Source organism: Herpailurus yagouaroundi, unplaced genomic scaffold (assembly GCF_014898765.1).
Source record: "Herpailurus yagouaroundi ecotype Mexico unplaced genomic scaffold, PumYag 28, whole genome shotgun sequence".
Taxonomy (NCBI): Eukaryota; Metazoa; Chordata; class Mammalia; order Carnivora; family Felidae; genus Herpailurus; species Herpailurus yagouaroundi.
In genome coordinates, this window is record NW_024412376.1 from 126,084,244 (window position 1) to 126,110,107 (window position 25,864).

Below are 25,864 nucleotides of genomic sequence, written 5' to 3' on the forward strand. Positions count from 1 at the left end.
GCAAAGAGCCAGTCAGGCATTCCCCATATATTAACCCATAAAATGCTTGATCAGGGAAAACTTAGAACCCTGGGGAGGACCTTTCTTCCTTTTCCTTCTTTTTCCCTTCCTGTATCCTTCCCTCCTTTTTTTTTTTCTTTCCTCCATATCAGAATAGGTGACATTGAGCCATGTCAAGAAGGAATATGACAATTTCCCTCTGATAATTTAATTGCACAGAGAATATGTATCTGTAGAGCATAGAGTATGATTCACAAAGAATGCTACAGAACCAAGTTTCACCATGACACATTGATATTTTTTTTTTTACCAGTAAAATAAGATAGTGGCAGTCTTTGTCTAATTAGCCCCCCCCAAAAGGAAGTTAATATATAAAATTTTCTCTCATATATTTTTTTAAAACTTTAATGCTTGCTACCATTAGTCTATCTTAGAAAAACTACAATCTGGATTAGCACAAAAATATACTTAGTTTTCATTAAATATACATATAATAATTATTCGTACTCTTCTACAAATCACCCCCAGATTCCAGGTAAAGAATTTAAAGAACTATCAGGGTGCCTGGGTAGCTCTGTCGGTTAAACGTCAGACTTCGGCTCAGGTCATGATCTCACGGTGTGTGGGTTTGAGCCCCGTGTCGCATTCTGTGCTGACACCTCAGAGCCTGGAGTGTACTTCGAACTCTGTGTCTCCCTCCCTCTCTCTGCTCCTCCCCTGCTTGCTCTCTCTCTCTCTCTCTCAAAAATAAAGTGATGAAGCCCAAGAATGCATGGAATCATAGACATTGGGGGCTGGGAGGGAATCTACCCAAGCGTGTCAGGACACCAACACTTGGCAGCCTCACCCATTTTACTGAGGTCACTGCCAGGACACTTCACAGCTGGACCAGTCCTTTCCCTTAAGTAACTGCATAAAGAGTACCCCAGACCATCTTAAAGGAGAATGTGGGCCTGAGTGATGGAGCAGGCCCCAAGAAGGAGCAGACAGAGGCAGCTTGGAAGTGGGGAAGCTGGGTAGGCTGGTGATGTGTTTGCAGAGCTCTTGAGTTTGGAGCACTCCAGGCCAACAAGTGCTCGGTTTTGGATGAGACTGGCCCTGATTAGAGACTGGCCCTCTCAATGCTGCTCTGGTCAATAGGGACTTAAGAGCCTCTATTATGTTGGCTTACATCGATTCTGTCAGGTCATTAGAGCCACAGTTAATAATACACTGCTGTTTCAAAAGAGTGAAGTGTGTACCTCTCATTTGGTCAGAGAAGTCACAACTTCACACTCTTACTAGCAGGAAAAGTCTGGAAGAGTTTAGTAACCATTTTCAACTTTGGAATTTGTCCTTCTCCATTCCTCGCTTTTTTTTTTCCTTTTTAAATGGGTTACATTAGAAAGTTTGCATTTCATTAGGTTTCTTCTGTTACCATGGACCCCACCCTCTTCCAGTGACCCTGAAGAAACAGTTGTCACTATGCTGGTTGCCTGGAAGTTATGGCGTGGTTCAGACAACAAAAAGGATCTGGCTAAAAATTAGAAGTGAGGAAACAGCAATATAATGGTAAGCCAGTAACGACTTGTAGGCTTCTCAATATAAATTCATCCTTGTATCCACAACCAGCAGGAGATTAATTCAGCCCTGGAGATGCCCTGATGTCCTTATTTAGTGTATCACTGCAAAACTGGTCTTGTGGCTTGGTTATGGTGCTGTAGGAGGACTGGTCAGGGAACTCAGAGATGGCATTTTTAGCTCCTGGCAAGTCCTCTGTTTCTCCATCGGTATTTATTGAATGTCGATCGTGTGCCACGTATCGTGTGAGAGGTTGGGAACATGGTGTTAGTTCCTGCCCTAATGGAGCTTCAGTTACACTCAAATTAGCAGTGAGCTTTGGGCAAGTTTCGCCTTCTGTAAATGAAGAACCAGGACTGGATGTTCTCAGCAGGTCCTTTACAACTAGAATATTCTATCCCTGAAAGCAGAGCATTCCCAGTATCTCTAGGTGAACTGACCTGCAACTTAAGCAGTAGGGAAATTGAACTCGTAGTGTAAGAATTTAACACAAAGAAGTGGGGGGAGAGTAATTTTGTTTTAGTGGTGATAGCTTACTTTCTGGGAAGATTTTACAGAATTACCCTGAGAAAAAGAAAGAAGAAAACGAAAAATCTCTGTGGTTTTATCATCCTTGTTAATTCAAGTAGATGTTGAGCACATAATTCAGTCTAAGTAAAAAGATTTTCTTGAAATATTTCATATATGGAATTGTCTTTGTGCCAATCAAATCCATTTACACTTATATTTAACAAAAGTTAGATTTTGACAAACTGCTATTTAAAAATTAGATCTATGAACCCAATAATACTACTCCAATTAACAGATTCGGTGTCTCCTATGGGACAGCAGGCCACATGGGCCATGAGAGGTGAATGAGAAGGCACAGTCCTTGTTTTCAAAGAGCTCACAGTGTGGTAGTTTCTCCTGCATGAACTGAGTAGCTTTATTAAATTCTTTATCTATATCTATATCTATACACACACACACACACACACACACACATACACATATACATATACATACACATATATATACATATACATATATATATACATACACTCAAATCTTTAGCATTTATAATGGAAATATGATGACCTTGGCCATATCAGTAGGGGTATGGGAGGTGTGATACCGAAGTAGGACATGCCAGGAAGGCTTTGGAAGTGAAAACTTTGACTAAATCATTGGAGATTGGAAGAAGCTGTCTCCCTTCTGGAAGGGTGAACTCTACATTGTACTTCCTAGGGATTTTCTGTCAGCGGCAGAGAGAACATTCAGTTTTCTTTGATATATTTCTTGGTTTGGAAGTATCAGTGCCGTTTGGCATCAATTAAACGAAAAAATGTTTTTTTGTGGACTAACAGAAATGTTAACTTTAGTGTTGATTTTCTAATTCTGGTTTAAAATAGATACCCCATCTGTGTTTCATCCAGGACAACTTGGAAATAAAGATATTTTTAAGTGTATAAATGTGATTTGAGAATTTGAAAAACTTAGTGTGGTGTTTATATGAGCAAGTATAGATTTCTTTTTCAGAGGTGGCCACCCAGAAGGGCTAAGCCACCTTCCCCTCTATTCTCCCCCTTCTCCTTTTCATTCCATTCCTCTGATTCCTAACGGCAATCATAGAAGCTTCCAGCAGAGCAAATGCAGCAGGGCTGTGGAGATGCTCGCAGGATAGGTCAATCACAGGTGCCCTGCTCAGCCATGAAGAGATAAGGTACACAGCATAACCAGTGGGTCCAATGTACCAGATACAGAGTCTAAGCAGATATTCTGAGAGGAGGAAAAAACCCCACAATTTCAGAAGCTGTATTAATGCCTCGGTTACCGAGGACTGCCGTCTTCAAACTGCTTGGGCTTGGGATAACGTGGGCCACTGAGTGATTGTTCAAGTGGTGACAGGACAGAGGCAAAGGGATACTGGAACTCTTCTGTGGTAACATAATTCCGTAGGTCAACTAAGAACCGTACTTGGAATGACTGAAGGAAAAGGAAATGGCTATAGGCATTTCAAATAAACTTTTAATGAAAATACTATTGGTGATGGCTGGGGGAAAAATGGAATATTATATTTTTATAATAAAATTTATAACATTTTCACAGAAAGCAGTGGTCCCAGTTTGGCATTAGATAGCCACTCTTCAAAACAGGCCAAACTAAGAGTTTATAAAGAACCCATGGTGTCCTAGCTTACCATTTATTCATTCAACCTTTTCTTCACCAACTATTTATTAATTGGCGACTTTATGTCACTTTTCCTCAACCTTCCCCACCACCACCCCCCCCTCGCATCTTTTTCTTCAATATATTCCTCCAAGTCAATCTTGCCATTTTTTAAACAGGGCTTTAAATCTTGTTACCCCATTGCCTGGAACATGTTAGGTAAAAAGCCTTTGGTTTTCAATGTTTGTTAGCCTCTTTGAATTGAATAAGAAAAGAATTGAGGCAGCTATCACCACTCTAGAGAACTCTTTTGGTGCCAAAATTTAGCCCAGAATCCTTCATGTTGAAGAGGTTAATTAATCTTCAAGTCTTCATGTTTCCTTATGAAGGCTAAGACCTGCCATTATGGCTTTAGAAACACAGCTGCAAGTATTTAATGAAAGCAGACATCTTGAAAGCAGGATTCCATTGGTTGGTTGTTTCCACATGCACAAGAACAATGCTGCTTGCTGACTGTGGCATTTATGTTCCAACTTGGCCTCAGATTCATTGGAAGGAGAACTCTAGAACTCTGACGTGTCATCAGCAGGGCGCCCCCCCCCCCCCGCCCCCCACCTGCAGTCTCCCACCGGAAGAGAGAGATGTTTTCAATGTTGGGGATGAAGTTTTCCCTTGGGTGACTAACTTCACGTGGTAAGGGCGTGCCATAGCCAGGGGTGATGGAGCACACACACTACAGGTTCACACTCATCAGGTTTCACTCCACACCGGCAGTTGGAGTAGCATCTATGAACATTATGCTGAAAGAGATCCAAAGTGGTTTTCAGAGAAACATGCTACAAAAGCAGTGGTAATGCCAGGGCAAAAAGAAAATAAGAGTGGAAAATACAATGAAGCTAAAGGTAAGATAATCATTGCTATAAACTCTAAAAGAAAAGCCACAAGGTCCTGTATAGTTGATATTGGTCTACGTTTGGCACAGAGCTTCCTAACAGACAAAGAAACACGAGAACTAAGATGAGTTAGAATTTGGAAGAGGAGACTGATGTCATAGCATTCTGCCCACCCAGACTCCACCTTCTCAGTAAGGGCTACGTCTCCTAGATTCCTGGAACATCCTGTAGCCACACTGTTATTTTCAGGGCCAGGTTCACATGGGTCTGTAATTCCTTTTCCCAGAGTATGCTTTCGTAAACTAGGGTCCCGATGGTCCCAATGTACTGTAAGAGTCGGGAGTTCGTTGAACTGGAGCCGTGGCTTCAGCTTTCCACTCATCTCAGCAATTCTCATCTTTTGGTGAGCAAATTCAAATCAGAAAGAAGGAATGGGAAGTAGGGAAGTGAACTAGTTGTTTGAAATGAGGTGTAGTGTCACCCGAAAGGATTTTTCCTCTCTGGAGTCTAATTCCACATCTAGATCCATGTACCCATGGATCTAAATACTTATTGGGCTCTCCATGCACAAAGGTCTCAAGAAGACACAACTGCCCACGTGCACCACAAATTAAATCAGTTGCCTATGATGTACTACAGAAGTTTCACCCATCTTTCTTTCCCCTTTTGGGTAGTTTTCAAAGGGCACTGCTTAATCTCCAGATTTACCTGGCTCCATTTTTTATCACTTACACAATAAGTAATTCTTGCCCTCCAACTTTGTGCCAGGCACTATGCCAGGCACTGGGGATAAAGCAGTGAGTAAAAATGTCAGAGTCTCTAGACACATACAGTTTCTAATTATTATTTTGCTGTTGTTACTTAATGTTAAGAAGAAAAACTTTACTCTTGCATTTTTTCTAGCTGACCCATCAGTCTCTTAAGTATTGTCTCATTTCTATTTTGATCTCTAAATTACCCTGTGAGGTAGTTTGGCAGGAATTAATCCCCCCTTTAGAGATCAGGAAAAAGTTTAAACTTGCCAAAGTCATACAGAACTGGGATTCAAAACCAGGTCTCCCAGCTCTAATGCCTAACCTTTCTTGAATACACCATTCTCTCGATTAGGTATTTTCACTTAATTTTCTGACCTCCAGTTTGCTAGATGGAAAAAAAGATACGCAGTTCTCTGTGACACTATAGATATAGACATATACGTTTCTCAGAAAACCAAGCAAGTCAGGAGAAATAATCAGAACACAGGGTTTCGTGGATTTGTTGGCTGATTTAATGTCAGCCTCCAATAGCCTCGGAGGCACTGTTTGCGTTGGCTCAGGCACGTTTTCAGGGCTACCTTACGGGTAGAGAAGACAGAAAGATAACTGTGTTCTTATTCCTTGTCACTACCAATTTTAAAAATTCAGGCCCCCGTAAAAGAAAATGACATTTGTCATTGTCTGTTCCTTTTTGTATGCGCCTCTCAGTAGTTAACTTGCTTTCGACATCTTCTTGCTGTGCAACCTCCTTTCCCAACCTACCGGAGATCGTATCCTTCCTACCCCCAAACTGAAAGAATAAGAAACTGTGGTAGAATTTCCGACAACACCACAAATCACTTGATGACAGCGTCCCCAGTGGCGTTAACCATCATGCTTTATGATACATGGACCTACGGCCCCTCCTCGTTTTTCACATTGGGATGCTGGCATCCAGTCACCGGATTAGAATTAGCCGGTAATGGTTTCCATCTGCTCGCCTGGCACCGATGTCACCTGGGCTCTGTCTGACGGTCTCTAGGGCCAAGGCTAGAGACACTACAGAAGAACAACTACCTTACTCATCTGTCGGCACTGTTTATGTGAACAAAACAAGATTTTCCTGAAGTATATAAAAGAAATTTGCTGGAAAGGAAAAACCTAGTCAAAAAGGCCTGAAACGCTTCTCCCCACCATCTCTCTTCCTCTCCTCTCCCCAGCATCTTCAAATTCTGACGGATCTCCAATGTTGCCTTCTCTGATGACCTTTTCCCAACACCCTCACCCTCCGCCTGCCCCTGGAGAACTTATTTCATCCTGCATTATATTGCCATTATTTATTTGTATTTCTGTCTCTCCCACCCGACTGCAAACTCTTCAAAGGAGAACAGGCACGACTGTATCTTTTAAAGCCCATCATACCATACAGCGTGTTTCCATTCAGGGGATGATTTGCAAGTTTAGAAAAAAATCAGTAATCTCTGTTAGTTTTAAACTAAACCTATAGGAATAAAATATGGCGAAAGTTGCCGTTCTAAATAATGAATTAGTTAAAACCCTTTTCCCTTTTATAAAAAGTTAGGAAGAGGAAGTACGGTGTTAGGGTTTTAAGATCTCCATTTAAAGACAATTGTTAAAAACAGCTGAGAGTTGTTATTGTGGAAAACCAACAGGACATTTGAAAGCTTTTGACATACTTTAAAAGTGACCTTACACATTTGACAGGTCTATCATCAGTTAAATGGCCCAATAAGTTAATGCTTATGGCTCTAAAATGGGTTTCTGCTTTAATTAGAAAACATTATGCATAATATGAAAACATTATGAGGGTTTCATCATCTGAGTGAAACATAGGTTAGTCTTGGTAGAAATTATTTCTAAGAGAATAAAGCGCTTTTTAAGTGTTATCATGTTAATGCAGAGTTTGAGTTTAGGGAAAGACGATGATGGGGCTACAAGAGAAATTCTGGAAGGAAGAATGTCTGGGACACAATTTCAACTCAAACGAAAGCCAGACCATCTACCCTGGCCTTAGGACCCTCCACACCAACTTTTCATCAAAAGGCCAAGACAAGTATCCGTGATTGGTTCTCTGAATAGTGACCTAGACACCCAGGCTCCATGTTCTTCAATGCCTGGTTACTATGGTCACATCTGGAGGTCTCTGTGGGCGAGGCATGGCAGTGGTACACATCACTTGTGCCCAGGAAGGAAAGGAAAGTACTCTGGGGAACAGCAATCTTCCTCTGAGATCTGAATTTATCTCTGTAGGAACCTAGACCCCAGCACAGAAGAGTGGCAGGGAACTGGAGCTATTTGCACGGGAATTCCTAGGACTTGGTGACTGACCGGATAGGGAACTATAAAAGCACGAATAGTCCTGACTGTTGCCTCACTTCTCCCTGTGTCTGCCCTTTGTGTCTTTAGGCTCTCTGAAAATTATTTCTGAAAAGTAACTGGACAGAGTTCTGAATAGTTTGTCTGTTACTTAGTTCTGCATGAGTGACCCGTGAATTCGCAAGATGTGTAAATTGGCTTTTTACACCTACTCTAGACCATAGGAATGTTTAGCGGAACCGTAGTCTGATTTGAAAGAGAGTATTTCATGTAATTAATGTGAATCAACATTAGCAAGGATAGTACTGTTACAAATGCATTAAAGGCCTTTACAGTGAAGGAAAGTCATGAAATGGCATGCTAATTTAGTGTGTGGGCACCAGAAAAACTATTATCTATTCAAAACTAGTTGTGAAAGAAAAGAATCAACCAAGACAAGCTGGTTGCTAATGGTTTTGGCGTGGGAGGGAGAACGGCATTGCAATTCTTGGCTCTGAGGTAGGGTCAGGAAGGTCAGTAGCCCAGCGTTGACCTTTGTGTTTGGAATCTTTCATATTGACTCACCAGACTCTTGTAATTTAGTAAGGCAAATAGCAGAAATGTAGACGGCGGTCTCTCGCCTGAACTTTAAACCTCCCCGGTCGCTAGTCCTTTATGATAATAATTAGCATTGCTTGCGATCCAAAGCAGGGTAGCCACGTTAAGACCTACTGTATTAATCTAAATTAAATCAAGGAGTGACCACCAGAGAACCTGCCAGGAAGTTGGGGGTGGGCAGCTGAGCAACAGAGCTGCATAAACTTGTATTTGGTTTCTTTGGAAGCTTGTTTGGAGGTGAGTTTTTACAAGAGTGATACATCTGAGAGAGTGAGAATTTCAGCCACGGAGATACGATCACAAGCTTATCAAGTGCGGGGGTTTCTCCACCCCCTTTATTTTTTTATTTATTTTTTTTTTAATTTTTTTCAACGTTTATTTATTTTTTTTGGGACAGAGAGAGACAGAGCATGAACGGGGGAGGGGGAGAGAGAGAGGGAGACACAGAATCGGAAACAGGCTCCAGGCTCCGAGCCATCAGCCCAGAGCCTGACGCGGGGCTCGAACTCCCGGACCGCGAGATCGTGACCTGGCTGAAGTCGGCTGCTTAACCGACTGAGCCACCCAGGCGCCCCTCTCCACCCCCTTTAAATCCAAGCAGGCTTTGTACTCCTTATGTCTTCTCCTGATGATGTCACTTGATAGTCCAGTGGTATTTTTTTTTTTTCAAAATTAAGACATATCTGTTTATGGTAGTACACTATGAAGCCAAAAAAAAAATTTTTTTTTAAAGATTTCTTTTTTTTATTTAAAAAAATGTTTTCAATATATGAAATTTATTGTCAAATTGGTTTCCATGCAACACCCAGTGCTCATCCCAAAAGGTGCCCTCCTCAATACCCATCACCCACCCTCCCCTCCCTCCCACCCCCCATCAACCCTTAGTTTGTTCTCAGTTTTTAACAGTCTCTTATGTGAAGCCAAAAATTTTCTGAATCAACTTTAAGCCCATCACCGGAGATAATCGCTGTAAATATTTTGGTAGGTTTCTCTCAATTCATAGGCATGTGTATATATAAATATATGTATACCTACCTATACAAATAAAACTTAAATGCAAATTACCCTTGATATCAGGAGTTCTCATCAAGTTATTCTCAAAAATTTCCCTTTAATAGTTGCATTATATTTTAAGAGCTACTATTATTTATTTAAGCATTTCCTATTTTTGGACGTTTCAGTTGTTTCCAGATTTTGAACACATCCTTCTGCATAAATCTTTGTCCTTATCTTTAATTACTTCCTTAGGATAAAGTCATAGAAATGGAATTACTAGGTCAAAGGCCACAATTCTTTTTAAGACTCCCGATGAATATGAGTCACACTGCACCCCAGGAAATTTGCTGCAGTTTATTCCTGTCATCTGGGTGTCAGAGAGCCTGTGTGACTGCAGTCATCTCAGCATTGAGTATTATTCTTGCCTCAGCAAGCGAGGGTCGGAACATTGCACTGGACTTTCGCGTCCGTAGCTTTGTTGGCTGTTCTCCTTAACAACTGGCCATCTTGAGAACATCGTGCAAGAGGTTGTTACAACAAGACTTATTGTGGCTGCCCTTAGTCTAAAGGCTAGTAAGAATGGACACAGACAACCTGAGGCATGTCCAGCATGAGCGCACACATTACATAGTTCTTAATGGGCAAAGTCAGGCAGGTATGGGTTTTGTGATATTTATGTGTCCTGAGCATCCTTTGGGAGGGCTGTGTTTGGTCTACAGAGTCAGTGTGCTGGGACTCTTCCCCAGAAATGTCTGTCTAGCAGTGAAGGAAATTATAAGCATGAAACCTGCACATCATGGGCCCAGTGGAGTTTTCCTGCTGACAAAGAATTGATTGACTGAATATAAATCCCTCTGACTTGAGTGATTCTGTCTACTCAGGATGAATTGGGGAGAAATCACCAGAAGGAAATTGGCCTCTGAAGTGTGAGAACATTGGATTATTGCCGTCAGGAGCAATGCTTGTCAGGAGCATTGCAATTTTGCCTTATTTTGCAACTCATGTTATTTGGAGCAGTGTTGGAGTACTGTAAGATTTAGGTCTAACTTTCTGTAGGTGTACATGATCTATGTGTATCCTTCTCCATTTCAGAAATCTACGAACAATAGATTTATAATAGTTGATTTAAGTTTTTAAGGTTTGGTTTATTCTGTAACAATATCAAAATTTCACCAGTTTTTAAATGCTTAACAGTGTCATATAAATCAATTAAATCATTCAATGAATGTGAGTGGCTGGGGCTATCACCCTTCCTGGGCTTAGGACAATGAATGTAGCCAGCAAATCTCTGCCACCATAGAGCTTACATTCTGGTGTGGGAAGTCCATAAACACAGAGTATGTCACATGCTGATTATAGCTTTGGAGAAAAATAGAGCAGGGAAAGTGGGCAGGGAGGGCACTGAGTGGGTATATGGGTATGCCATTTTAAATGGGATGGCCAGGAGAGGCCTCCCTGAAAAGGAGATGTTTGAGCAGACCAAAAGACAGCAAGGCAGTGAGCCTTTTTGATATTTAGGGGAAGGACTTGCCAGGAGAAACAGCAGATGTAAAGGTCCCGAAGCCGTTGCTTGCTTGGTCTATTCCAGGCACCACAGCCAGAGGGTTGGGAATGAGCAAGTGGGGGCAGGAGGAGAGACGACCGAGTGCAGAGCAAGGACCTGGTCAGCCTTCATAGAGACTTTGGCTTTGGCTCTGTGTGAGAACAGGGTCTCAGGGGTTTTGAGTAGAGAAGGCATATGATTTGCCTTCCGTTTTTGCCGACAGCAGAGGTGGCTTATTCACCAAAGCAGGAGGGAAGCCAGAGTATTGTGGGCACAGGTGCAGAGCCTGTAAGGTGGGAGGTGGGAACTGGTGGAGGGCCTCCCTGATGGTTTCTGGTTCCCAGTGAAGGAGGAAGTCAGGCCGCCCGCCAGCAGCAAGGTTGAGGGAGGAAGCCCTGGAGGGTTGAGGAAAGGAGAGGGTTTGAAGCTACAGGTCTGGAAGGGTGGGAGACTGAATGGAGAAACGTGGGAGGAGTAAGAATTGGTATGGCCATGAGCACGATGATGATTAATAACTTGAGTAAAGGACCAGCTGTATAAATTTTTTCTTGAAATTGTTTTCACATTTTCCTCTAGCCAGTCGCCTGTCCAGTCTTCAACCTGTAGCCTTGGCTGATTCTCTTTGCCAGTCATGGTACATTACAACTCTAAGAGTCTGATTATGAGAACTAAAATCCTGGACTGATAGAGCTGGAAAGGGCCTCAGAAGTCATGTGGTCCAACCCCTTCATTTTACAGAAAATCTACCAGTGAAATAAAGCGCCCTGCTAAGGGCATGGGACTCCTGCGTTGTGAAGCTGACCTCAGATCCTGTCTCCTGATTCCTAATCCAGGGCTTTTCATATTATAACAAATTGCTCTTTATTTTTTCCGCAAAATTAGTTATTTATTTTAAGAGAGACAGAACGCAAGTGGGGGAGGGGGGAGAGAGAGGGAGAGAGAGAGAGAGAGAGAGAGAGAGAGAGAAAATCTCAAGCAGGCTCCACACTGCCAGTGCAAAGCCCAACCCGGGGCTCAGACCCACAAACCACACGATCATGACCTGAGCCAAAATCAAGTCAGACACTTAACTGACTGAGCTACCCAGGTGCCCCCCTCCCAAAATTAATTTTAAAAGAACTTAATCTTACTATTGTTGAGTATTTTAAAGTCCTTATTCTGATGGACTCTAACTGGCTTAACTTTAAAAAATAAAAGAAAGGGCAAATACTTTTTTAAAAATTGGACCGAGGTTTGTAAAACCCATATATCACTTACTATAGATGTAAACAGCATCATCATCATCCTCAGGAATTTGGGCGAGTTGCTTTGCTATTTTGCACAGCATGTTTTTATTCATCCTCTCTCTCCTGGTCTTTTTTACGTGTGATTGAAATGTTTTCCACATTTGCTTCCAGCGGGTGAAGTGTGGTCCATGTGGTACCATTGCATAACCACCCTTACCCCTGGATAATTGCCCTTCTTATTTTTAGGAAGCAGAAAATAGCCTATTGTGTTATAATTAGTCAATGGTGCCCACCCAAACTTGAATATTATGCAAGAACTTTTGCTTCTTTTCTCTTTTAGAAGAGAATGGGGACGGATGCAGGAGGGAGGATAAGATTTTGATCATTTTTTAATGTCCTGAAATACCATCTTGGGAAAGATGTGTGGTTTTCAGGTTCCCTAAGATACTTAAAAAAAAAAAAAAATCCACACCAACCCAATTTAAAACTAAATGTTTCAGAAAGTAACAAGTATGTGTTTTTGTTCAACCATCTTCTAATTAGAACCTCTTACTCATTGCCAACACAATTCACTTATGTTGTCTAGTTCAAAGAAAATTTAGTAAACGCACTCATGGCTAAAGACCCCGGGAGTTTTAGCTAGATAAAAATGCTGTGGAGTTTTGAAAATCTACATAAAGATTGGAATATTTCTTAAGGATGCATATTATAACAGTATACGGTTTGTCCAATATTTCTTAACCTCTTAACCCCTAAGAAATGAAAATGTTAGCTCAGGACAGATAGGAGGATTTTCTTGCTCTCTGCTCCTGTATGATCCAGGATGGTAACCGCAAAGCTAAATTTGCGACATTAAATTGATTTCCATGACAACTGACTGGAATATCACAGATACTGGATTATTGACTGATTCAGGATGGAGGTTAGGGAAGATTCCTGTTCAAACAGGATCATCCAAAACCAGCAGCAAAGAGAATATCAGAACCGCTTCCATGCTTCCAGCCGTGTGTCCTTTTCAAAAATGTTCTCATTATCCTGGGAGCTTTGTTTTCTTTTACGAGGGTTGTTGTTGTCGTTGTTATTGTTGAATGTTTTAATTTTGTCTGTTATTGATTTATTCCCTTACTCCCCCAGAGGTGATCGGGTGGAAAAATGGTTATTTTTAGTAATAGAAGCCCCCTCTCTTAAGAAGCAGTCTCTGCCTCCATTTAATTTTTCCTGCGTAAATAAGATTTATTTTGGCCGCGCAGTCAAACACATCTGTACTTTGTGCAGGACACATCTGCCTTTCTACAAGAGCGGCTGGTCCCCCTGGTGTTAGATAAGCCCCCGTTGCTCTCTAAAAACCCCTCACAGAGAAGAGAAGGGAATGTTGAGTGGGAAAGAAAAGCCCCCTCATTCTTTAGCCCAGAGTGCCTCTTTGTGGCCTGAACAAGTTATTACAGCAGGAAGATGAAAGAATCCAAACTCTTTACCACTTTGGTCTTCATTTCCCCACCTCCCCCAAACTTAATACGTTTTTAAAGGCAAATGTACTTTGATGAGAATATTATTTGATGAAGTCGTCTGAATACAAAGCTTCTGAGATCACACGGCGCTGCGTTACCACCTCGGAAGATAAGCCAGCGTGAGCGCTCTGACTCGAGCTATTTTGCGAATAGTGATGGAAAACATGTGCTGGTCAGTTTGCAAAGTCTTATCTGAACTGCCTGCTGATTGACAACACTCACTGGAGAGACCTAGCTTCTCCTGGGAAGCCCGCCCTCACTCTCATGCTGCTTCCTGCAAAGGCTGGGTTAGTTGCAGTCTTTTAAAACTTACTTCTCTGTATCCTTTACCAGGTTGTAAATTCCCTCAAGGTAGAGCTGTCCTATTCCTCACCTATGTATTCCCAGGGCATAGTGCAGTGCCAGGCACATAGTAGGTCTGCAATAAACCCTGCATGAATGATAGGTGTTTAAGCACTAACTGTAGTGGATCAGAGCCATAAAGTCCATAATCTTGGTCTGTGTCCTGACCATCTGAGTATACGGTTAGTCTTTATTACTGGGTTTTTCCGTACTTACGCTTTGAAAACTGCCTTAAACATAGTGAGTTTTGCTTAATGAAAAACTGAGGTAGCAAATAGTAGACCCTGTAATAATGCTGGATGTTTTGACATGGTTCCTGTTCTCCCTCCCGAATTGCTGGCTTTGGGTTTGTTTTGCTAAATCATTAGCTTGTAATGTCTGCTTTTTATTCAAAACATCTGCCACCCAGTACACCAGGAAAATTTTCTAGTGGATACTATAAGCTTAGAGAAAGAAATAGTGCCTGTGCCCTAATTGCAGGGAATGCTGAGTTATGCTAGTTTGCGGTAAACAGGGACCCCTAACCATTTTTTGGTTGTCCACTTACCATCTGCATTGAAACATGCTATGTAGGAAACCCTTTTCTTTTTTTTCTTTTTTTTTTTTTCTTTTTGGTGTGCTTAACTATATTTTGAGAATGGAGCTAGGTCCCACCAAATCCGTACGTATCATTCACAAACTTTTGTTGATGTCCCACTCTGTGTTTGGCATTGTGCTAGGATTACAGAAGTAGGTAGGATTGAACCCGGCCTCCCTGGACCTCAAAGGAAGGCTGAGGAGCCCAGATGCAGTGTGATCCATGCTCTAACCAAACTACGCCCTGTGAGAGCTGAGGTAGCACAGTACAGAGAGTAGTGCATATGAGGTGCTTGATAAATGCTGGATGGATTGAATTCAGGGCCTTTTTAAGGTAAATGGAAGCACCTTTGTGTATGGCAAAGCTGAACAGAGAATAGTGTCTTGGGTTACAGGGCGAATAGCCAGGCAGATAATGTTGCATACCACACTTAAAAACATTGAACTTGGGCAAGGCAAGGAAGGAACGCTTGGATTTTAGGTGTGGCTGGTAAAAATCAGAGACTCTAGCTATAATCCCTTTCTTACCTCCCCACCAGTGTGGACCACTAATATCAACTCTCCAAAAACTCTGAGACTTTCTTCCCCAGGCTTTTATAAAGGTTGTTCCTTCTGCCTGGAAGAGTCACTGTCACTCTGTCTCCAGAGCAAGCGTCCCCTTCATCCTGGAGGAGCCTCCCTTCTCTCACAGAGCCTGTGTTCCTGCATCTGAGCACCTATACCGTTCTGTAACGTGAACACATTCACCTATTTCTCTGCCTGCCTCCCCTCCATGACCCGGAACCACGTGGGAAAACGTGTGCGCCTTGCTTTCCTCAGGGCCTCCCACTTGCTTGGCACAAGGCTTAATAAAGGTGCATTGATCAAAATAGTTAACCGATGAATTCCCAATAGCGCTCTGGTATATTGGATCCCTGTATGTGACTTCAGAAGACCAGGTACTTTTCAGTTGACCTTTTTGATTTTATGCTGGAAGAAGAGACAAACCCTTCTCATATAGATGAGGGGAATATAAAATCCCTCACTGCCTAGAATCCAAGCAATAATATCCTTCCCTGCAATGGGAAACAGGGGAAGTTGCTTAGAGTATTGGAAAGTATGTTTTTTTAAATAAAAAGGATTTACCCTTGAGCCTGTTTCCTCATCTATAAACAAGGGGTTGGGCCTGATGATCTCAGAGGACCTTCCAGCAAAAGTTGTTCTAGGAAGCCACACCGTAAATACTATAAAACCATCTGATTCCTGCCAAATTTCCACATAATGTTTATTAAGACTTTGTAGAGTGCTGAAGAGTAGTTTAGAAAGAAAGTGAAGAGACTAACCCTCCAGTAGCTCCTATCTAGTACACAAGAACTAAGCGATTTTTGTTGGCTGAATGAATGAGAAAACAAAACAAAACAAAACACATGGGGGGGGGGAAACAACCCCAATAGTTAAATAAGAAGTATACTTACTGTTGATGAGATTTTCAAGAAGGAAAGGGAGAATTGTCCGCAAGGGCACAAGTGGACATTTATTGTGAAAACATGTCATTTAAACAGTTCCGTTATTTATTTACATGGGAAAGAGCCCATGAGTCCACAGTGAAAAATCCTCATGATAAAGGAATTAGGCCATGACACTAGCATAGCTGTAGGTACAGGCCGGTACTTGATAAATGTCACCAACTCATGACCTGGTGAAGTACCTTTTTGCAATTTAGTAATACGGAGTGCCAGGAAGGTGCTAGAAAGGTGTGAGGGGAAAACGGTGCATTCTCAACGGGTTCCTTTTCTCGTCCCTATTCAGACGGCTGTTTTTCTGGGGCTTCTGAGAGCTTCCAAACCCAGAACCGCAAATGTGTTTGTTGTCAGTGAGGCCGCCATTTGGAACTGGTGCTGGAGCTCTGCAGCTCCTTTTCTGTGTAACAGCCCAAGTGTGGTGCGGTTCAGTCTAGCGAGGGCCCCTTCCTGTCATAAATAAGATTACTTTCATTTCACTTGTGGAGTGTGCTATTCCTCAGAGTAATGAATTTCCTCTGTGCCTTTGAGCACATAAACATGGTTTGCATTAGCTTTCTCTCTTTAAAAAAGAAAAAAAAAGGGATAGGGAGGTGGAAGGAGGAGAGAGAATCTGAGCAAAATTAATAGACATCAATTAACTCCATAAATGCAGATGGATATTTTGCTGACTGGCTGGAAACAGGCTTGTGAGCAGTACCAGGAAATCGCTAGTTTGTCTCTTCTGGAAGGCTATGAAAATGAACAAATTTTATTCTACATGAGCAAAGGAACAGAGAAAGAGAGACAATATGCTTTTTTGAATCTTGTTTTTAAGAATTGTATCAAAAAGTCCATCAGAGTGGCCATGAAGTCCTGACAAATTGCCCTGGGTTCTTCTGGAATTATCAAGTACATCACAGAGGACAATTTACGCGGCCAGGATTGTAGAGCAGTTTCTGCTTCTACCTTCCCTGCCTTTGCCCTGTGTGTGTGTGTGTGTGTGTGTGTGTGTGTGTGTGTGTGTGTGATTTTAGACTAATACGATATCCCAGCCTTTCCCAATTTCAAATTTTCCCCATTGAGATTTGTAAGTTATGTAGTTCATAGCACTAAATACACAGTTGTTCATTTTTATGGCTGGGAATCTCTTGTCAAGAGGTGATTCATTATAACGTGGCTGGACATTTCTCATTGTTGGAGGTGCATACTTGAGCCTGAAAGCTATTTAGGACCCATTGACCCTTTGACTTCTGCCAGGATCTTTTTTACTGTTGTTTTTGGAAATTTGCGGGCAGAGAGTTGGGGCATGGGGTATTTTCAAATCATCCAGGAGGAGTTATATCACCGGGGGGGGGGGGGGAGAGTCCAAGATTGGTTTTCCAAATTACTTACTCTTAATGGAAAATCCACAGATTTGTCTTTTCACAACCTTTTTCTGTCTCTCGATATCAATGTCTATTTCAACCCCCAATTCATAGTATATTATGTGCTCATTTAGATCTCCAGGGAGGAAGAAATAATAATGCCCTGAGAGCATCAAGGAACTGAATTTCAGGCCACAGGTTGTCACTGACAATTCACTACAGATAGACTTTAACTGAAATAAAGATACTTGATGCATTTCACAGGGAGGTGTCGTCCAGCTCAGCGTTGACCTCCTGCATAGGTGCTCTTGTTACAGTTGAGAAGTGCAGCTGGTTTCCATTTGAAATGGAAAGGATGGAGTCATTGAAGGAGCCAGTGCCTCTTATAGGTGAAGGTTGCTTTGCTGAAATGTGTACAACACACAACAAGGAACCTCAAAAACAAGTTTCCATTTCACTTGACTGTAGCACAGGAAATTGTTCCTGGCTTGTTTTTGTTATGAACAGAGAGAGCATTGCATATTAAAAGTTCCCCGTAGTTGTTTAATATTTGCTTGGTAGTGTGCTAGTCCCTAATCAGTCCTTCTCCCCCGTAAATCATGTCAACTCTGTCACTGTTTTCATTGGAAGCATGAATTGTTACGTTGAAAATCTCCCAGGACGGTAAACCTCTGCAGCTGTGGGAGGCTGGAGCCATTTACTGGTATTATTAAAGGAACCTGACTGACTTCTTGGGGGGGGGGGCCGGGCGCTGAGATGGAGTGAAATTCATAAGGTGCACAGAAATTTAGAATGAAGGTTCTATTGTGAGCACAGCTCCATAACAGTATCCTCACAGAAATAGATACATAATAGTAACAACTGTTCCATGAATTGGCACACATAATATTTTGCTATCTTTGTGCCTTTTTTAGAGGGAAAAATAGAATCCAAATGTGAAGTATAAAATTAGACATATCTGATGCTGTAGAACAGTGTTCGAATTGAATGCTTTTTAAAGGTATTCTGTACACAGAAATGTCACCTTTGTTTCCTAAAGGCATTTTGAAAGGTTTGCCACTAATGGCTTTATAGTCTTAATTCTCCTTGGAAATTGAAAATTGTCATTATCCAAAGATGTGACTGACTAGATCACCTCCTGCTTTGTGGGGATCTGAGGAATGTCCTTAGAGTAACAAAGGATGTGTTAAAGGGGCTGGATTTCCAGGAATGGGAAAAAGAACAAAAGACACTGGCTTGGCTGCTGAGACCAACACCATGCCTAAGACATTTCTTTTCCAGGATGTTTCTTCGTTCGTTCGTTCGTTCCTTTATTCAATCGTTTGTTCCTTTAAAAAAATGTTTATTGAGCATCTACTCTGAGCCCAGAACGATACCGGCTACTGGGAAGTCTAATTTAAAGACAAATTGCCCACAAGCACAGGGCTCTCAGCCAAGAATGTTCTGTCCTCATTGATGTAGTATAAGAAGCAGCTGGATTCCCCAATTCAACCTTGACATTCAGCCCAATTCAGCCTTGACATTCAGCAGAACTCAGTATGTCTGCATCTAAGAGCACAAACCTGTTTTTATTTTTGTAATTCAAGTATAATTAACACTGTGTTATATTAGTTTCAGGTGTAAAATATAATGATTCAACAATTCTATAGCTCACTCGGTTAAAAGCACAAACCTGTTTGTTTGGCTGTTCTTTTAATTGCCAGCATTTTTGCTATTGTGTAAAAGCCATCATTTGTTTTAAAGGCGATTTCCTAATTGGATAGAAATCTTTGTCATATCTAGGAGAAGCAGACAAGGACCTAAGATACAGTTTATAGAAAATATTTTGAAGCCATTTAAAGAAAGTAACTGTAAATTTGGAATAATTCTAAAGTTACCTGTCAGGAATAAGTATCAAGATCCTGCAAAGCTATAGAAATCAGTGAATGTGTTTTCTTTGGGGCAAGAACAGGATAATAATTAGGGAAGGAACTTCTAAAATACCAACTGAGCAAAGCAAATGGAAGACTTTTGGGGAATCATATGGGGGGGTGGACACCGTGGGAGATACGGGGTGGGATAGATGATCTCTAGCCTAATCTAGGGCAGGAAGTGAAACATAAGCCCTTGACTTAGAAGATGATGTCCTCCAGGCTATGGTGCAGCCCCAGAAAGTACGATGAACACTACAGTGAACACTCAGTTCCTCTAGGTCAGAAGACCAATGAAATGTTGGGTCCTTGGCCAAGTTATAGGAAAGCAGACTGAAGACATGTACAGAGCCATCCTGTGTTCCTACCTGGAATGTGCATGATGTTTCTGGCCTTGTTCCTCAAGAAAGACAGTTGGGCAAGTTTCAGAGAAAGGCAGCTGAGATGCTGAAGGGAGCAAGAGGTGATGGCAAGACAGGACCTGTGCGATATTAGGAGACAACAAAAGGGATGAGAGGTCAGATGGCTTATGGCTATAAAAGAAGGTTGCATATGAGGTCAGCAGTGAATCTCAGTACTGCTAGAACCAGGGAGCACATCAGTTGGGAGCACAGTCCCCTTCTCTGGACCCCAGTTTCTTCTTTTGTAGCCCACATTCTATAGTGTGTTCAACAGCACATCTGTCCCGCAAGAGCTCGCTGAAAGGAAGGTATTCTTTCACCAAGTAAGTTTGAAAATCTCTGCTTACCGTATCTTCCTCCAGTAGATTTGCCATTGGCCTTGATATGAAAAGCTTTTCCTTAAGGAAAACCTATTTAACTTCTGTGAATCTCAACCAGTATTTCCCAAACTCTTTTGACCATGGAACCCTTTGTTCATTTAGTGCCTATTAGGGCTTTTAGAAATGTTTTTGGGAAGACTGGACTCCAGGATCTTGGAGGTCCCTGGAAAGAAGTTAGTCCCAGACAGAGCAAGTGCTCCCTGACAGGGTGCAACTTGTTACTTTTAGAGCCCACACAGGAAGAACGTCATAGTTTGCAAGGAGGAGTTTATAGCTCCTTATGGGCGAAGGCAGGTTTATCAAAGGTAATTGGGAGGTGAGGTTCTCAGTCCAAAGGAAAGCCACTGCACTGCACACAGTGCTTTTTAGTGCTGCTATTGAGACCCAGGGCTTCGTGTTAGGGCTCAGATTGTTCTATCAGAACATCATATGCACCATCAAATGAAAAAGTATGTAAAGCGGCTCATTTAAGTTTTGGCTGAATTGAGCTGATAGTTCTGCATGATTTTTTTTTTTTTTTTAATTATAGACAATTGGAAAACACTTTCCTGGGGCTTTTGGGCCAGTCACTTTCCATTATTTAAATTTTGAGGGCATGTCCATTAAGACAATATCATCTACTTTCTATAGCTTGTCTCCAAAAACCCGGCTCAGTCTTCAGGTTCAACAGTTCTGTAGACTTGTGTGCAAGTCCTGTTTTTTCTTTCTCTAGAAACCTTACACTATTTTGAAAAATGTTTTATACATGCACCTCCCCATCCCCTGAGCTTCTGGCCGACTGTTCCTCCTCTCTCTTACTTCTCCACCTCACCGAGCATGTGTGTATAGCCTCAGTGTCCTTCCAACATTGTAAAACGCTTTCCTGTTATTTATTGGACTTCAGGGACAGCAAATGAATGTGATAGATTGAAAAACGAAAGCTTGAATAGCTTTCTTGCTCTCTGACACATTTTAAGCCTGACTTTCTTTTTTAATGTTTATTTATTTTTGAGAGAGAGACAGAGACAGAGAAGAAGTGGGGGAGGGGCAGAGAGAGAGGGAGACACAGAATTCCAAGCAGGCTCCAGGCTCTGAGCTGTCAGTGCAGAGCCCGATGCAGGGCTCAAACTCCCAAACCGTGAGATCATGTCCTGAGCCAAAGTCAGACGCTTAAACGACTGAGCCACCCAGGCGTCCCTGGCCTCTGTTTCTTTTACTTCATCTTTCCCATTTTGCTAGGTAGTGTCCTCACTCTTCACTCTGCTTTGTGCAGGGATGGGGAGGGAGAGGGGGAGGAGGGAGGGTCATCCTGTATTGCCTGTTTCAGTGGGCTCCCTTGCCTGTGGCTCCTGGTTGGCACCAGCTAATGGAGAGGCATCAGCTGGAGATTTTAGGAGAATGAAGTTTGGGTATTTATCGCCCCACCTGCTGTGAGGCCACCCCACCTCCCACCCCCACCCCCACCTCCCTTGTCATGTTCAGGATGCTGCCTCCCTCGGATTCCTCTTCAGGCCTGGGCATGGCCTCTGTGGCTACTAGCCCTGGAGTGCTATACCTCCTTGTTCATTTCCTTAAGCCCTGCCCACTTTTTGCAAATAGCTCTTTTATTAAACTCTTCTCACATTTCCCAGTTGGAGTGTGGCATCTGTTTCCTGCAGAGACAGAGATTCTGACTGAAATCCCCACTTTTCTTTAACCTTCTCTGTCTTTTTGCTGTCCAGCCAATAGCACTGTTCAGTAGAGCCCAGCTCAGGTTCACCCTCAAGAAGCCTCTCCATTCCACATGAATCTCTTCTTGTGATGTCCTGGCTCTTATATTCTGCCCTATTTATAAGCACCTAAAAATGCTGTTTTGTATGTGGACTTAAATGCCCTAAGACTGATGTTCTTTATGCTTACAGCTGATGCTTCATGGGTGTGCAAGAAGGCTGGCTACTGTGGGCCAGTTATCAAACTTTTATAGAGTGCTTCCAGACATCTCAAGCAGGTTACAGAGTTAGGAGGTGGGTACTATTATTATCTCCATTTTATAAGTGCAGATGCTGACACAGAAAAGTTCACTAGTGTGCCCAGAACCCATAGTGAGTTCTGGAACTAGGATTTGAACCTAGGCAGTTTAGCTCCAGAATCCATGCTCTTAACACTACACTAAGCCACCTCTCAAAGTGTTTGAATTAAATGTTTTGAATTATCACTTATTTAAAATTCAGATTCCACTTTACAATGTGCATTTCTAATATCTCTTGAGAAAATGGACTGTCTGACTATTAGGACCCGTAGGCCATTGCAACACTGGGCCAGAGGTAAGTGGAAGCTGCCCTGTTCAGCTATGGGGGTGCTCTCCAGCTTTTGAGAGTCTCCACCCATCCTGGTCCTGCCTTCATGCTCCTTCCAGGCATCTGCACGAGAGTGATTTTTGTGTGTGGCCTTTTGGAAACCACTCACATGCCCTGAGTCTTTATCCCACACAAACTCCGGTTTCCCCAGGTAGATAAGGTTTGAGGAGGGTAGCATCAGTATTTCAGGCTTCTCATAACACCTAGCACAGACTAGGTCGTACCTGATTAAAAAAAAGAAAATCTGTGAGTTTGGAGAAAACAATGTGCTCAAGTTCACCAAGTTAGCTAAGCAAGGTGATTCAGCAAGGACATGGCGGGCATCCTTGCACTTGGGTTGGGTTTAATCCCTTAAAACAGTTTGCCTATAAAGCCTAACAAGTAAAATCTCTCATATTCCTACAACATAGCTGCTGATGTCAATATTGCTACTACTACTGACTAAAGAATATCAGCTTCACCTCCGGCCCCAGTGGCTTGAAGTTTGTGGCAGAGAAGATAGCCACTACTTGCGAGAGCTGTCGGGGAGGGGAGAGCAAGAAGGTAAAGGGAGGTTTCGAAGAAGTTGAGAACATAGGGGATCTTAGTGCCGATGGACATGAGTCCCAGAAGGCACAGAGATTTGGAAATTGGGCAGGGGGAACTGGAGGCCGAGAAGGGATGTGCAGAGCCATCTTGAGAGCAGGAGTGATCAGGAGTGACCTTGGGTGACAGGTGTGAAAAGGAGTGCAGGGCATGTTGGCCTTGTCCTGATGCTCTCCAAGGCAGAGTGTTGTGGCGAGACTGTACGCGCCGAAGGAGAGGTGGGTATGGGGGAAGGGAAAGGCTTTCTCAGAAGCACACAGACCTCTGGGCCCCTCTCCCTTCCTCTTTCCTCCGGGAGCAAATGGTGGATGTGTGACGTACAGAAGTACCTGCTCAAAGGCAGGTGCCACTGTGACTGTGCAGCAGAAGACCCCGGGCAGGGTGATGCTTTTTACATTTGTGAATGCACACAAGATCTGGAAGGTTTCAGTGGAGTTTGGATGTTGCTATAAAACACAGCTACGAAGCTTGCTTCGGTCGTGTTAAGAGCATATCTTATCTTTTTCAATGTGCTGCTCTATCCAGAGCAGCACATTGAAACTTGTCTCTGATCACAAGTTTTCTTATTACCTGTCATTATAGTTTCACCTGTCCTTATGGGACCAAAGGATCTCAAGAAATAGATGCCAATTTAAGAAAATGAGTCATCTTTCCTAAGACCGGGGGCTGGTGCATTTATCATGGTATAATGGACATACGTGCTGAGTTTGCAGATGTCTCTTTGGTGTAATGCCCGAGGAGAGGGGGCCTCACAAACCCTTCCTCATGAGCAAGAAACACTGTTGGTGGTTGGGGGCCCAGAGCTGGCCAAGACTTGGGGCTCTTAGTACTTGCCGAGCGGGGTCAGGTGCCTGACCTTGGGCAGGCAAGCCAGGGACTTTCCCATCAGCAGAGGTCCACTGTGGTGGGTCACGCTTGTTCCCTCCCCTTGGGGTTTCATGGAAAAGTACAGAATTTGAAGATCTCTTCAACGTCTCTTGCATCGGCCTCTATGGATTTGGGGAGGGGAGTCATAGCAAAAGTTAAGAGTAGAAATCCCCATCTCCCAAGAGCAGGGAGCTTTCAGGAAAAAAAAAAAAAAAAAAAAGATACTTAAACCCTGAAAATGTGCCCAACAGTGAGCAGTGTTCCTGACTCTCCACCTTTCTCACTTCCAGGGCTGTGTCAGGGTGTCAGGAAGGTCACCTTGAGAAGTTTCTGTGATGCCCCCAAAAGTTTAAGCTAGGGTTGAACCTTCCCACCTCCTGCCCCCTCCATGGCCCTTCTGCCTCCAACCACACTTGGCATAAGACCAGTGCTCACTGCCAGCTCTACCACTTACTAGTTCGTTGTGTGACCTTGGGCGAGTTATATACCCTCCCTTGTGCCTTAGTTCCTTCATCTGTCAAAAGGAATCATCATGGTACCCATCTTGTAGGGCTGCTATAAGAATCCAGCGAATTCAACAGTGCCTGGCATGTAATAAGATCTATCTTAAGTGTTAGTTGTGGGGCTTGCTTGGATGACAGTGACAGTGGGGCCCTGACCAGCCACCAAGTCACCTTTAAGTAAGATGTAACCAGGTTTGCCCTGATGCTTCCCTGTAAGCAGACGTTGGTAATCGAAGTCGGCCTGACCTGGCCTCCGCACAGCCCTTGTTTACGTCTCTTTCCACACTCTCCAATCTTCTGGTTCTCAAGGAGCTGAGATCCCCACTGGATTGGCCAGCCCCAGACCAGAGCGAGCCCGAACCAGACCCCAGAGGTCTCCATCACTGACCACATACCGTGTGTATGTTGTTATTCAGTTTCCTTTCGTGGCTAAGGGATGGACACCTAAGTACTGCTTCTTTTTATAGAAGGCTCTGACTAGCATATTTGCTGATTAAAAGGGAGGCTTCACAGAACACTCATTTTGAAGAGCATGGTAATAGTTACGAACGAGGACTATTTCAGGCCTTTACTGCAAAATGTTTACTTCCTAAAATAAAGAGGGCATGCATTCTGTTTACTTCCTCCTAATGAGAATTCATCAGGAGTTTGAAGGCTGTTTTTGTGCCCCCTCTCTCTTCCCCCACGTTTCAGCCTTCCCCGTCCAAGAAGCAGCTGACCGGTGCTACCATTAAAGTTGGCATTTGACTTTGAAAGGAATGCTCTGCCACTCTCCCATTAGAACTGTAGCAAGCTGCCTTCGTTGACCAAACATATATCAGAACCTTTAATGTCTTTCAAATCCTGTCACTGATTCCTCTCTCCTCGGGGAAGGTGTTCCTTGACCCCATCCTACTGTGTAAAATAATTCCTCCTCTCTGCTCTTTCTCTACTGGCTCGTGCCTTCATCGCTGTGCCTATTGCACGACTTTGACATTTAACGACTACTTAGTAGTACCTATTATATGCCAGGCACGGTGCTAGATCCTAAAGATCTAACTACAAATGGGATTTGAGAACAGTGTTATCTGATAGAACTTTCAGTGGTGATGGAAGTGTTCTATATCTGCACTATCCGCTATGGTAGTCACTAGGCACATGTGGCTATTGAGCACCTGCTGTGTGGCTAGTACCACTGAGCAACCAAATGTGTGATCTTGTTCATTTAAATTCACATCGAAATAGTTAGGTGTGACTAGCGACTACTCTATTGGACAACGTGGCTCAAGATCATAGCCCCGTAAAAACAAAGCCCTTCTGTTTATCACTGTGCTCCCAGCACCCAAAACAGTGCCTGGGAGCTGGTATTAAGGAAGGAGGGAAGGGAGAGGGGAATGGGCGGAGAGAGGGAAAGAGATAAGGTCTCTGTCCTCACAGAGTTCAAGATATAGTAGGGACCTATTTGTCTACAGATCTTGAAGTCCAGAAGGCAGGGATTGTCTTTTCGTTGCCTGTACCCTTAAACCTATGGTCTAGAACCGTATCAAGGCCGCTGGAGGTGCTCAAGAAATGTAAGTATAGGGGCGCTTAGGTGGCTCAGTCGGTTGAGTGTCCGACTT

The 25,864-nt window shown here is 42.9% G+C and overlaps 1 protein-coding gene across 4 annotated transcripts in view; it reads left to right on the forward strand.

Annotated features, from left to right (window-relative positions):
* The window catches only part of SCFD2 (sec1 family domain containing 2), a 401,843-nt gene that overhangs the window by 262,062 nt on the left and 113,917 nt on the right, over window positions 1-25,864 (forward strand). Inside the window, exon 6 of one of the 4 annotated variants that reach the window (XM_040483684.1) lies at window positions 24,576-25,590. The exons of 2 other annotated variants lie outside the window; for them this stretch is intronic. In XM_040483684.1, coding sequence (XP_040339618.1) covers window positions 24,576-24,733 — 158 coding nt within the window. In that variant the 3' untranslated portion in view covers window positions 24,734-25,590. Of the gene's footprint in view, window positions 1-15,050; window positions 15,592-24,575; window positions 25,591-25,864 lie in introns of those variants that run through there. One more of the 4 variants, XM_040483694.1, reaches the window with a different exon arrangement.